This window comes from Cnephaeus nilssonii (assembly GCF_951640355.1).
Source record: "Cnephaeus nilssonii genome assembly, chromosome: 4".
NCBI lineage: Eukaryota > Metazoa > Chordata > Mammalia > Chiroptera > Vespertilionidae > Cnephaeus > Cnephaeus nilssonii.
The window spans coordinates 100,381,758-100,396,317 of NC_137075.1; the positions used below are offsets into that span (position 1 = coordinate 100,381,758).

Below are 14,560 nucleotides of genomic sequence, written 5' to 3' on the forward strand. Positions count from 1 at the left end.
CTCCCAACTGCCCTCCCTTGCTGGCCATCTTGTCATGGCCATTTTGTGTCCACATGGGGGCAGCCATCTTGTGTGTTGGAGTGATGGTCAATTTGCATATTACCCTTTTATTAGATAGGCTAGAGGCCTGGTGCATGGGTGGGGGCCAGCTGGTTTGACTTGAATGGTGTCCCGGATCAGGGTGGGGGTTCCCTTGGGGCGTGGGGCGGCCTTGGCGAGGGGCCTGTGGTGGTTTGCAGGCTAGCCACACACCCCGGCGACCCAAGTGGAGGCCCTGGTATCTGGGGTTTATTTATCTTCTATAATTGAAACTTTGTAGCTGAGGCCAAGGCAGGCCAGGGCTGTGGGAGCTTGGCTTCCTCCATTGCCGGGGGCAACTCAAGCCTCCTGCTCTCTCCAGCTCTGTGGCTGCTGCCATTTTTGTTGGGATTTATTTATCTTCTATAATTGAAACTTTGTAGCCTTGAGTGTAGGCCTGGGCCAGCCAGGGCAGCAGGGAAGCTTGGCTTCCTCCCTCGCCGGGGGCAACTCAAGCCTCCTGCTCTCTCCAGCTCCGTGGCTGCTGCCATTTTTGTTGGGATTTATTTATCTTCTATAATTGAAACTTTGTAGCCTTGAGTGTAGGCCTAGGCCGGCCAGGGCGGCAGGGAAGCTTGGCTTCCTCCATTGCCAGGGAAACCCAAGCCTCCTGCTTGCTGCAGCTCCATGGCCGCAGCCATCTTGGTTGGGTTAATTTGCATACTCTCGCCTGATTGGCTGGTGGGCGTGACTTGTGGGTGTAGCAGAGGTACGGTCAATTTGCATATTACTCTTTTATTAGATAGGATTGATTTCAGAGAGGAAAGGAGAGAGAGGGAGGGATAGAAACATCAAAGATGAGAGAGAATCATTGATCAGCTGCCTCCTGCACGCCTTACACTGGGGATCGAGCCCACAACCAGAGCTTATGCTCTTGACCCTCAATCCACAGGCCGACACTCTATCCACTGAGCCAAACCAGCCTGGGCTAACATTTGGATTTAAATTGAGGAATCTGTCTTCCCTGCAGGAGAGTGTGGCTGCTGATGTCTCTGCTGTTTTTACATCCTTAGTTTAATCTTTCACTCTGGCCTCCCAGAGGTTGCTGCTGCAGGACTGAATGGTCAGCAGGAGGCTGTGCTCATTAGACATCCAGAGCCGCTGTGGCTTCCAGCCACTGCCGATGGATGTGGGTGCAGATTGAAAAATACAGGCCAGGCTCTGGGTGGATGAGGCATTCTTCTCCTGGGGCTCTCGGTTCTCCCTGGGCATGGCTTTCTCAGCTCATTACATTTCCACTGCTCGGCACTTGCCCCACCTGGAGTTGCAACCTCAGCCTAGCACAGTGGTCAGCAAACTGCGGCTCGCGAGCCGCGGTTTGCCGCTCTGTTGACTAATGAGTTTGCCAACCACTGGCTTAGCAGAGCTGAGTTTTCTCCAGGTTTCCTTCCAAGTTCACCATTTTAACTGGCAAAGTCATGGTTTTTGCTCAGCTTCCACTCCACTCCATGGAGTTCATGCCCTCAGGCTACAAAGCAGCTGGTTTTCAGACTGGCTGGAGGGGGACGGGGGTTGGGGAGCCCCAGGCAGGAAGCTACAGACTCCAGTGGTTCTTACCTGAAGCTCTAGACTCTAGACGGTTTTAAAAAATCAACCATTTTCCATTTCTTGTCTTTCACCATTTTGGTTATATACTTGTTTTTTTGCAGGGAGTATTGGCTGACCTCTTCACCCTACCATGGCCAGATGTCCATCCCTCCTAATACCCTTTTGTTTATTCTTGAATGATTGAAATATTTGAAACCCACCAATAAGGGATGAAGGCATAAGTAAAATTACTTCCAGGTAAAGCTAATGTTTCAAGGAAAAAAATTAAGAGTGAAAACACTTTAAAAAATGGAAATCCATTCCTCAAGTAGCAACTCTACGGAGAATTGATTTCAACCATCAGTACTTTTCAACACGGGAGCGACAGTTGGCGAGTGTGATCCTAAAGAGCGCCACGGGTTGAATGCATGCATCTAGACTACTCGCGTAGTGAGCCTGCATGTGCGAGGCATGCCAAATGCTTTAGGGAGATGACTTTGAAATGATTCCAAAAATGTTCAAAGACTACACATTCCATATATGTTTTCAAAAATAAAAAATTACCTCATTAGTCTAGAATGTGTAACTTTATCACCATCACCCCATTTTTTATTAATGGAGAGGGCCTGGAACTGCCTTTTAGACAGAAATGAATGTGTTAACTCACAGATGACACCGTGGTGCTTTAAATATACTTAAACGGACAGAGCTGCTTGGAAACCTAAAACAAAGCTATGTTACTTTGCTTCCAATTCTTTTCTTTAAAAGAAATGTTTCCCTCCACCATCTGGAATGGGCCTTGCCCTTTGGGAAATGAATTCATTCAAGAATATACATTGACTCACCATTGCTAGAGGAAAACTTCTCACAGTATAAGTCCTTCCACATTTAAATGCCTTCTATTTTACAAAAAAGCATTGCATTTTTAACAGCCCAAGGAAAACTAGGAAACAACTTCACCAAACTCTTTTCAAAGTTCACAAATATTTTCAATCACTGAGATTTAATTTCTGAGGGTCAGAAATAGTTCACTGAAGTCCAAGAATGTTAGAGCTGAAAAGGGGAGTAACTCTTGTAAAAACAGCCACAGCTGAAAATGATCAGTTAAAATATCATCGTAGTGCGAATTATTAATTTCTTAACCCCAGAAGGGCTAAACGTTGGATGCACAGCAGTAGCCCAGGCAGAAAACAAACTAAGGGGTCAAACATTTGCCTTAAGGGATCCATTTATTAACATCCTTGAATTTTTCTTTATCTCCAAAGGAAATACTGGTGTATTTATAAGGATTCTTCATTTACTGGATGTATTAAATTATGACAATAACATGCTGTACAACCTTCCATCATATCATATCCTATATTCACATGACCTAAGCCCCCAGGACAGGAAAACAAGTTCAGGTTAGTAACATTTTGTGTTCCATTAGAATTGGTTGGGGCAAGGACCGCTGGACATTAACTTCGCTAGCTCGCTTCCCCCTAGGGTGCTCAAATGTTACTTCTTTTAACTACCACACCCTCCTCCCATCTGCCTGCCAGGGCCAACCCAGAGCTCCCTAGCACCTCTCACTGCTCTAGCAATGTGGACATGAGTCTCTCTCTCCCACTAGACTGAATTTCTCAAGCCTCAGACCCTCCTCGTACCCCTCATTTTTAGCCCATAAAGCTCCCTGCCGATCTCACAGAAGAAAATTCCCACAACTACCCAAATCCATTTGCTATCTGCATCTCCCTCTCTTCCATTACGTCTGTGCCAATAAAGGAGTCTTTCTATCCAAGGCCGATGCCTCCACTGTGTTCGGGTGCTATCAGCTCCCTCCTCAGGAACTCTTCTCTCCACTCTCTTCATCCTGTAAGCATTTGTACATGCTTAAGCCTCCCAACTTAAACCAATTCTCCCTCCTCCCCACTCTCCTCTCTCCTCCCAGTGTCCTCTTTCCCCGTGACAATGTAATTTCTCAGAAGAGTTGCCTACAAACATTACCTCCAATTGCTCACCACCTACTCAACTCTCTTAAGACTGGCGTTCCCTCCCACCATTCCACCAACACTAAGTCAAATCCAACAACTCCCTGATCCCAGAATCCAGTGGAGTCTTCTCAAGCTTATCTCACCAGAGCAGCAAGCACTCCACACTTCTGACCTCTCCCACCTTCTTGAAATAACTCTTGGCTTTGGCAACACCCCCACACCTGACATGCTTACCCCTTTTTTTTGGCAATAATAATCTCGAGTTCTGACATCTGTATAGAATTAGATTTTATAAAGCATTTCCACAAGTGACACATTTATCATTTAATAAATACTATGAATGAATGCATCATTTGATGTTTACAATCCCATAAGCTTACTACATAGGTTATTTGAGATGAGAAAAATCAATTCCATCAAAGTAATGCTGTTAAAAGTCAAAAGAAGCCACCTCCCAACTTAAAAACCCATGATTCTTCCAATGCACAAACAGTTAAAAATATTCAAGTTCCACATCTAAGAAAAACTAAGACAGGATTGACTGATCATCTTGCAGAAACATGAAGGCCGGATGATGCATAATATCACCTCTGAACAGGCTGGCTAAAACCTCTCAGATCCTCTTTTCATACGTTATCTTATGGTAAGCCTCTGTGAAACTTCATACTTAACATTTCCAAGGCTCAAACAGTATCCTCACAGCAGACATCCGGCGAGCACTTGAAGACATTAGCTTCAGTAGTTGATCAACGGCTGCTATAAACAACATGTGTAAGTCATTTCTCCCCCTTCTAAAGAAAAAGTCAGCAGCTGTTTGCTAAAAAATCTTTTTTTTTATTGTGGATGAAGACATCGCCAACTCACATATATCATTTTTATTTGGAGTATTTTTTGCCTTGCAGTGCTCCTGAGAAATTCAGAAATGCATTGACTTTAGTTCTATAAAACACAACCCAATACTATAGTTGGGTTGTAAATTTCCCCCATTTAGTTATTTCCCTAAAAATCAAGACAATTTATCAATTTTAAGTACAGAAACCTTAATAAGTTAAAAAGTAAATACTGGCAAATAATCACAAATGTCAGAACATTAAAAGTGTCTTTACTTTTTCCATAGAAATATATAAAATAAATATCAAGTATAACTCACTTGATATTTACAAAATTAAATTTTTTGATGGAAGACGCTTTAAATACTTTGATATATGAAAAACTTCATTAGCTTTATAAATCAAATTCAAATGCTCTAAGTTTGATACATAATAGCTCTCTCTAAGTATTCTCATCCCTCCCCTGTCCCTGAAGACACTTTTATATTTTCCACCTAATGTTTAAATAAGTTATTTTGAGAGTGTTTTTCTCCCTTTTGATTAACCATTGAATGGTTAAAATAAACTGGAGGCTTTATTTAGGGGGATATTTAATATTTTAAGTGGCTGATTTTAAGGAATTCAATTCTTTCCTCTATTTTTTTTTTCTTTTAAATAAATAATGGCAGGAAACTAAAATTCAAACAGCCATATGATACAGAATTGTACTAAATCAAATTCAATGTCTGGCTGGATTTTCTATTATAGTATTAGCAGTTGAAAACCATTAGGAATGTTGTGAAAAACTGTGGCAGCTAAAGCAAAATTCAACCACAAATCCTAGTGAGTTTGCAGAGAAGTAAACAGTAAAATTACTGTAGTTAAACTACTGCAGTAAATTATTGTTAGAAATGTCCTATTGCTGACATTAGAATTATATGTTTCATCATTGTATGGCTGGTTACTAAGAAGATTCCTTGAGCAGATGGTTCATCTCTGACACAACTTAGTTTCAGGAAAGTAGATGAGTTATGTCTGGTTTAGATCAACAAACACTTAGTATGCATACCAGTCAGCTATAGTTTCAATGATGATACAACTGAAACATTAGGTACTACAGCTTCAGTTCAAGGTCACATAATTAAATAGCAGCCATGTAAGGTCATGCTGTATGCCCATAATAGCTTTCAAACTTATGTTAAACTATGGGGTGAAGGGAGATAGGCTGTTTTGAATCGGGAAGGAAATACTTAAGATGTCATAAAAGGCATTTAAAATATGATGACATGCTACTTAAATACCCACTACTTAAATTTTAATTTTCAAATTATAGGAGAAAAACTCTTTGCATTTTCTATTTCTTCAAAATGAAGGATCATGTGTCTTTTCTTTTTTTTAACTTAGAAATTTTTATTTCAGATGCTCCACACTGAAATGAAACTTCAATGGCAAGCAGCAAATAATTCAGGCCGGTCAGTGAAAGTATCTTTGAAAGGATCCCAAGGGTAATAATTTTATAAGAGAAATAATGGGCAAAACAGACAGGAGGCAGTTTGGCAGTTCTAATATAGAACTGGATGACCACTCCTTTAAGTACACTAAATAAAGAATGGCAATATAAATAAGTTAGCTAAGGAGAGGGGACGTTGTGAAGCAGCAATGTCTCAGTTACTGAATTCCTCAGAAAAACCAGTTTCACCCATCAACACATAAAGACTTCCAATCTTCTAAATACAGTAGGAAGTATACAGTTAATCACAGCAAAATTTACAAGTGATCAAATTTAGCCCTGGCCGGAGCCAGAACTATTTACATATTTGGATTAATATCATTTCCACCTTTCCTTGTTATACAGATGTTTCTATTTTAAAGGCATACTGAAATTTACAAAATTTGCAAGAAATGTCTTTAAATATACAACTTCAACAACTAATACAAACATGAACATCCTGATTAAGTTCCAAGCCAGGATTTATGACAGGTTTATAAAAAATTAAAGAAATATTCCCTTATTCTTAAGTTCCAAACACCTGGTGCTGGTGTTGCTGAAGTAATTCCACTGCCCTTGGTGACCGTGAAGATGCGAGTGGACAATTCCTGGACTGACATACCTCTCACATGGACATCTCAGACAGAGGAAGGAGGGGCCGTGTTTAGTGCCATTGCTAATTATAGTTCTGTAAATGCATCTGTACGACTTAACACTTACATGACAGTTGTGTGTATAGGTGCAAAAAAACAAGTAGTTTTAAGATGATAACTTTAAAAAGATACCTTAGCTCTTAAAACCAAATCATATACCCATAGTATGCACTTGACAACAAAAAGAGAAAGGCTGATACACGCAATAATTTGGATAGATTTCGAAGGGCATTGTACTGAGCGAAAAAAGTCAATCTCAAAAAAGGTTACATCCTATAGGATTCCATTTATATAGCACTCTACAGAAATGGGAGAACAGTGAGTGGTTGCCAGAGGTTAAGGGAGGGGCTAAAGAAGGAGGTGGCTATGACTGTAAAAGGGCAGCACGAGGGGTTCTTGATGTATCTTTTCTGTAGGGGTGGTCACATGGATTTACACATGTGATAAAGTTGCATAGAATAAAATGCACACACATTCCACCTCAGGACACCTATGTCCTCCCAGGGGCACCCTTGCTCTTGTCCTGTCTACACCAAGTCCTCTATCCAGATGATTAATAGACACTTGAGATCAATTTTCTGCACGATGCAGAGAAGCCACAGCTATTATTTCTTCTTCCTTTTCTTTTTCTTTTTTTTTGGGTAAATCTCATGATTATCTTTAAAAGACAACCACATATCTCGACTAGCCTAAATTAACTTGAAAATTAGAGAAGGAAATTAAAAGCTGACATATAGCTACTTTTATTTTACTTACTTCCGTAAGTTAAGATTAAAAAAAATCAAATGTTTGTAGCCTGAATTAGGTTAAATCAGAGAAGGGAAAAAATATATAACAAACACTTCCTCCTGTGACACCTACAATTTCTAAAAACAGTAAGAATATGTTTTATTAAATTTAAAGAAAGTACAACTGCAAACAAATACATGACTTTTTCCAAAAGGCCACTTCGTGATAAAGTACATACGTTTAGTGTTTCTCTAAAGTGCTGTGCATGTCGTCTCTGGCTTGAGAGTCATCTATTGATTCAAAAGGTCCTTCAACACAACCCCGGCACTGTTGTCAGGCGACACTGGCAAAGGCGTAAATGTGGGCAGCACGTCTGAAATGGGTTTCAAAAGGAGGTGCCCAGGCCCACCAGGGCCAAGTCCAGCCGGGTTCATGAGAGGCACAGCCGCAGAGCGGGGCGCCAAGAACGGACTCACATCTGTCCTTCTCCCAGACCTGGGTTCTGTCGTATCTAAATGACAAAATGTGGATTAGTCAGTCTCCTATGTTATTTAGTCAGCGCTATACAAGTGTTTTAGGTTCCAAGATTTGACCCCTAAAAAAATTTAATTCATATGCTGCTGGGTTCTGGATCCGATGCACAGGGTCTATGAAATATAGAAGGACAAGAGAAAGAAATGGGAGAAAGGAAACAGGACAGAAGGATATTTTTGAATGTGTAACTAATACTTCATTAAACTCATTAATGTCATTTGATATTTAAATACAAGTTACATAACTGATAAACTTAATTTACTATTGAAGGGGAACAAAGTTTTGCCTCTTAGGACATTGATTTCTAAGCGGCAATTAGGACTCAGAAAGGAACTTTGAGCCTCGCCCTTCCCTGCCCAGGAGATTGGGAGGAGAGGCGGACTGCAGCAGGGACTCTCCGGGAGCTGGCCTCAGCAGACCAACCTGCACTGTGTGTGGTAAACGGGAGGACTTGGGCAGGGCCTGTTAGCTAGATGCCCACCGGGTTCCAATGTATCTGACTGCTGAGCAGGATTTCCCTGCCACGGGTGCTCCGGTCTTCCTCAACTACCTGCCCATTCTCACTTCTGAAATCTCAGAACCCTGCCCGTCCCCCCTTTCTCTGCTGTCCAAAATTTCATATACATCCAATGCTGCCTGTCTTGGGAATTCTCATGTGTATGTGAGCCCCCTTCCCATGTACATATATTAAAATTTTGATTTTCTCCTGTTATTTTGTCTGTTAATTTGATTATTAGTTCAGATAAAAGAACTTAGAAGGTGGGAGGAAAAGTATTTTTTTAGCTCCCACACTACAACAAATCCAGGATCAAAGATTAAACTGATCCTGCAACTCCTGGAGCAATCAGAACATCAGGGGCTTTTGGGTCTGATTAGTACCAATCGAGCTGGTACAGGACTTGTAACTGAATGGAGGAGAGGAGGAAAGAGGGAGGAGGGGGAAGAAACTGAGGGGAGAAGGGGTAAAAGAGAGAGAGAGCCTGCCATAATGAATTTTGGAATCCTCTTTAAGATGTTACAACCTAGTGTAACAAGAAAAAGTATTTTTAGTATAGTCTACATCTGTTAAAATTAAGACTTTTCACTAAATTTAGCAGCCAAAACTTTTATCTAAACAACAAATAAATTTTACTACTTCCTCTTTCTCTAAAAGTTGAAGAAAATATAACTATTTGTCTAAATGACTAAGCAAGTTTTTAAATTTTCAAAATATAAATTATTTAATATCTTATTCAAAATGTAGTATCTGACATGTGATATAATTATAACATACTAGAGGCCCAGTGCATGAAATTCATGCACGGGGAGGGGGGGGGGAGTAGGGAGGGGCTCCTTCAACCTGGCCTGCACCCTCTCGCAATCCAGGACCCTCAGGGGATGTCCGACTGCCTGATCACCCCTAACCACTCTTACTGCCTGCCTCATTGCCTCTAACCACCTCTGCCTGCCTGATCACCCCTAACTGCCTTATCGCCCTTAACCACTCTGCCTGCCTGCCTGCCTGATTGCCCCTAACCGCCTCTGCCTCAGCCCCCACCACCGCGGCTTCGTCTAGAAGGACATCCAGAGGGTTGTTCAGCTGTCTGGTTTAATTAGCATTATTACGCTTTTATTATTATAGATGTGTACCTTTACAGTTCCACTAGCAAACATGTTAGTTTGAATTAAAATATAAAGATTTCAGGGGAAAAAAGAGACCTTACAATAAATAATCTTTTTGTAGTTTAGAGGATATATTTAAATTTCAACTCAAGAAATTTTACTGCATGGTAATATAGGGGATATGAATATAAATAAGACACTTATAAATTAGTGGAATAAAAAATTATGTACACAGCCCTGGCCAGTTTGGCTAGGTGGTTAGAGTGTCAGCCAATGGACCAAAGAACTGCGGGTTCAATTCCTGGTCAAGGGCACATACCTCAGTTGCGGGCTCTATCCCAGGGGCCCTGCAGGAGGCAACCAATTGATGTCTGTCTCTCTCTCTCTCTACCCCCGCCCCACCCTGCTCCCTTTTTCCCTTTCATTCTCTCTGAAAATCAATGGGAAAAATATCCTCAGACAAGGATTTTATATATATATTTATAATTTATGTATATATATATATATATATGTATATGTATATATATGTACGTGTGTGTGTGTGTGTGTATGTATGTGTGTGGGTGTATATATAACACATACTGTGGTACCACCAAACTACTTGCTTCTAGGCACATCTTTCATTGTATAAGAATGCTTCCTAACATTCTTGGATATCTAAGCCAGTTTATTAAACTACTCTTATAAATATTAACATACCAAGGTTGGGGTATTGAGCATAACAGATTTTCACAGGGGAAAAAAAAAACTTTCTCTAACTGTAAACTACACTTCTCTGATTAGAAATAAGTACCATGAGTGCGAAAGGAAAACAGGTGCCCAAACAAAGGCTTACCATTTAATCACCTTTTCCAAAAAGAATAATTCAAAGTGGCTTATACAGAGAGAAACAATGATACCAATTTACAAAGGAAAAATATTACATATTTTTTAAATTAAGCCAATTAAATATCAGGTTACCACAAGAATATATGAAGCCAAAATATAATGTCTTACTGGAATTTTAGAAGTAGTCACTGCACATTTTTAAAAACATTAAAAATTTAGTTAATATCACTATAAAACATCAAAACTTACACATTTCATTTCTTAAATTGAATAAATAAATATCTGGTTTTACCTTTAAAACTTTCCGGTACATTTATATCTAGTTTTCTCCTTCTTGGTGAGTCTAGCGGTTTCATATCATGAACAGAAAGCTTTGGTGGTGGAATAGATGGATGAGATTCTGTTTCCAGAAATTTAACAAAAAGTTCTGAAAAAGACTAAGAAAAAAATATTTCAGTCATATTAGGCAGATATTAAAATTGTATTCGCTACAACTCAGAAAATATACCAGGTATTCTAATTAAATATTAAAAACTAACCATGCCATCTGAATCATGTATCTATCTATCTATCTATCTATCTATCTATCTATCTATCTATCTATCTATCTATCTATCTAAAAGCCTAAGTGACCAGCCGACTGGCCGGTAGCTATGATGCACAATGACCACCAGGGGGCAGATGCTCAACACAGGAGCTGCTGAGCGACAGCAACTTTGCAGAGTGCCCTCTCTCACTCCGGGACCCCTCGGGGGGATGTCGGACTGCCGGTTTTGGCCCGATCCCTGCAAGCCAGGCTGAGGGACCCCACCTGCCAGAGGGACCCCGCTCACTCCGCAGACGCCCTTCAAGCCCCGGCGCCACCCCAAGTGCAGCCAGCCAGGGAGGGACTGCGGGAGGTTGGCTCCAGGGCGTGTCCGGCCCGTTTCACGCAGTCCGGCCCCGCTGACCACCTAATTAATTTCCTTTCAATGTGCCCGAATCCGTGCACTGGGCCTCTCGTTTCTTTATAAGCTTTATGAATAATTAAAATGCTAGCACTTTTAACCCCCTGGCAATGAGCAAGGAGACACCTGATTGGTGGTGTTGCTCTTATATCAATCAGGGGCAAGGCAGATGTACAGTCCTTAGTTCATCCTAGCTTGATGCCTGTATCGGTGGCCAGAACTGTTTCATGCCTGAGACACATAAAATTATAATTCCTAGTTCTTAGAGGGGAAGAGATCAGAAAAACTGGTCTCGTAATAAGTAGACTATTAATATTAACTGAGGCTTAGGAGGGGATGTAGTTTTAAAATGTTTGTGGAGACATTGTAATTACTCTAGTAACTTCCAGATAACAGTAAGTAGATAGTTCTAGTACAACTCCATTAAGAGTGAACATGTCACCTAACAGTTTTTGTGGCAGTTGTGCAAATGGATATATGTCATTCTGCACATAAAACTGGATGCTATGAGAATAATAAGTGGATCACTATTGACTTAGTGAAAGTTGGGTGGAGGTTTAGTATGGTAATATTGTAATTATTTCAGAGGGCAGTTACTGTGAATCATATATTCTCAGGAGCCAGAATGTGTTCAAATCCTGAGTCTCTGCCATTTAACTGTCAGTGTAGTCTCAGCTCAAGCTTACTCTAGATGCATTTAACAGGCCTGTTTCTCACCTGAAAAGTGAGTTTTAGTGATGGTGCATATGAGTTGTTGGGAAAAATAAAACATGAGAAGTACTTAAAATGGGGCCTGGCATTTGTAGCCATAATATATATGTGAGCAATTATCTTTTCCTGGGTTCAGGAAAAAAAAAAGTGTTAGCACTTCAGTGACAGAGGTATCAAGTAAAAACTTAAACATAATAATTTTTGATGACAACACTTCACAAACATATGGTTAGAATTAGTCACCTGTTAACACTTAGATTTCTTAAATCATTTTAATAACTGTTTACATACACATGAAAACTTGTATTGACAGAAAACAAATGTTAAACTCATTCTTCTAAAGTAACACACAATCAATGAATATACAAAAGCTCACTAGTAACTTTATTAGATTAAAATCATGTAGTGTAGACCTTTCCTTTAAACTTCAGTCCATCCCATTTAAAATGGGTTTTATCTTTATCGAGTGGTGGGTAGATCACCTATCCTCAGTTTCTCTTCATTAAAAAAAAAAAAATATAGAGAAATAAACTCCACATTCTAACTCACGGTGTTAAGCAATTCAATCAGCCTACTACATGACAGGCACTATTTTTCGTGTTTATTAACTATCTGCCTCCTCCAACCAGAGGAAGTTCGGCGAGGGAGGCACTGTATCTGGTGTGCTGCTGCATCCCCAATGCTTAACATTCTCAATGCTTAGAATAGTTGGGTACACAGCAGGTGCTAAATAAGTACTACTCATTGACTCAATGACTAAGTAGATACATACATGCATAAAAGAAAGCTTCCATCTTTAAGAATCTCATAATTTAGTAGTAAGACAAATGACTGTGTGTCTATAGCATTATGATCAAATACAAATAAAGGAATAATACTTTGAAAAGTAAAAGTATTATACAAATAATAAGATATTAAAATAAAACCTATATGTAGTAAATTTATTATACCTGGCTTATTATCCTTAAGCTAGTTACATCTCTGGATCTCAGTTTCTACAACTTCAAAATAAAAGGGCTGTATAAAATCACCTAAAAGAGAAATCTGATTTTTGCCAATGAATGTGATGTACTAACATTTGACTATTCATATTCAGCAAAAATAAAGTCAGCTCTTACACTATTAAACACAGATTGCTGATTTGGTCTCAGAGGTGTGTTGGGGACACTTTTTGATCCTCCTCCAAGCCACCCAGTCATCCATCTGGTAACTCCGCCCTGATCTTCATTCAACAACTGAAAAATTATTTTAAAACAGAAGAGTATTATCAGTACAAGAAAAGAAAAAATAACTGTATTTCAAGTCCAATTCTTAGCAAATGTTTCTTAGTGAGAGAGGCTACAAATACAATGAAATGTCTTCCCAAACACTATCTTGAATAAAAGTTGAGAACTATCAAAATTTCAGCATTCTGATAAGAGGGGTGGCATATAAGTTATAAAATATTTAAACTGATATTATACAAATTGCACAAGTCCACCCCTTCACTGTAGTATGAAATTATTCCATTTTCAAATTATTAAGAAAATTGTATTCAGGAAAAGTTATATAATATACAGTAAAAGAAAACTTTATATGATGCCACTACTTTAGTTATAAATGTATTCAGAAAGGCTTTTATTATTCAGTTACCTGCTCCATATCCTCCCTTTTGACACCCAGAACGCTTCCCATTAATCGTAACACTTCATGACGCTGGTTCTTTGGTGTGTGGAAATGTCCAATGAAGAGGTTTCTCATTAGGATTCTATGAAAATGAAGGCAGAAACAGCTCAAGCTTACTCTACAAGCTCTCCCGAATATTTAGTGTAGCGAAATAATAAATACGTGCTAAACATATAAATATTTAATTAGACTTAAACAATACTTAATTATAAAAAACATTAAGCATATTTTAAAGTAACATTTAAAAATTTTTGATTTGTCTAATTAAGAATATTTCAAACAACCCAAACGTATACCCAGAAAACATCACTTATGATGAAACCACTTTCTTCAACCAAACAATCAACTGAGATGGTGACCATTAGTAATACTCAGTGTCTATCTGCATTGATGTCAACCTTAAGGAGACACTTCAAATTTTCCCACCCCACCTTAAATGGTGATGACAGTTCATGTGCTTCATGGCTATGCTTATATTTCCCATTCACACTTATTAAAAATTTGCTAATAATGTGGAAATATTTAAAATTTTAATGATATACTACATATATACTTAGATTTCAGATCTAATACATTTGAGCAAAATATGTTCATTTAAGAACAGTAAAAAGAGCAAAAAAGCCCTGACTGGTGTGGCTCAGGGTGTCATCCCATGCACCAAAAGATTGCATGAGACGATTCTTGGTCAGGGCATATGCTCAGGTTTCGGGCTCGATCCCCAGGAGAGGGTGTGCAGGAGGCAGCTATCAATGTTTCTTTTTCTCTCTTTCCTTCCCTTCCTCTCTTTAAAAGAATGGTAAGAATAAACTTTTTATTTTCTAAGTATGGTACTGTTTTAACTTTTCCATATAGTTTTAAGAAAAAGAATTTGAGCTGGAAAAATCTATTTAAAAGCCAAGAGAAGTCCAGTCAGCATGGTTCAGTGGCTGAGCATCAACCTATGAACCAGGAAGTCATGGTTTGATTCCTGGTCAGAGCACATGCCCGGGTTACACTCTCAATCCCCAGTGAGGGG

General features: G+C 39.4%; 1 protein-coding gene and 1 pseudogene across 3 annotated transcripts in view; one reads left to right on the forward strand and one right to left on the reverse strand.

The window, feature by feature from the left end:
• Positions 1-14,560, forward strand: part of LOC307097890 (dCTP pyrophosphatase 1-like) — a 447,295-nt pseudogene that overhangs the window by 396,459 nt on the left and 36,276 nt on the right. The gene's annotated exons all lie outside the window — the stretch shown is intronic.
• Positions 3,834-14,560, reverse strand: part of TRIP11 (thyroid hormone receptor interactor 11) — a 72,010-nt gene continuing 61,283 nt past the window's right edge. For both annotated transcript variants that reach the window (XM_079768114.1, XM_079768113.1), the window contains exons 18-21: positions 13,513-13,627; positions 12,999-13,115; positions 10,515-10,659; positions 3,834-7,769 (exon numbers count right to left, since the gene is read on the reverse strand). In XM_079768114.1, coding sequence (XP_079624240.1) covers positions 7,549-7,769; positions 10,515-10,659; positions 12,999-13,115; positions 13,513-13,627 — 598 coding nt within the window. In that variant the 3' untranslated portion in view covers positions 3,834-7,548. The remainder of the gene's footprint in view (positions 7,770-10,514; positions 10,660-12,998; positions 13,116-13,512; positions 13,628-14,560) is intronic.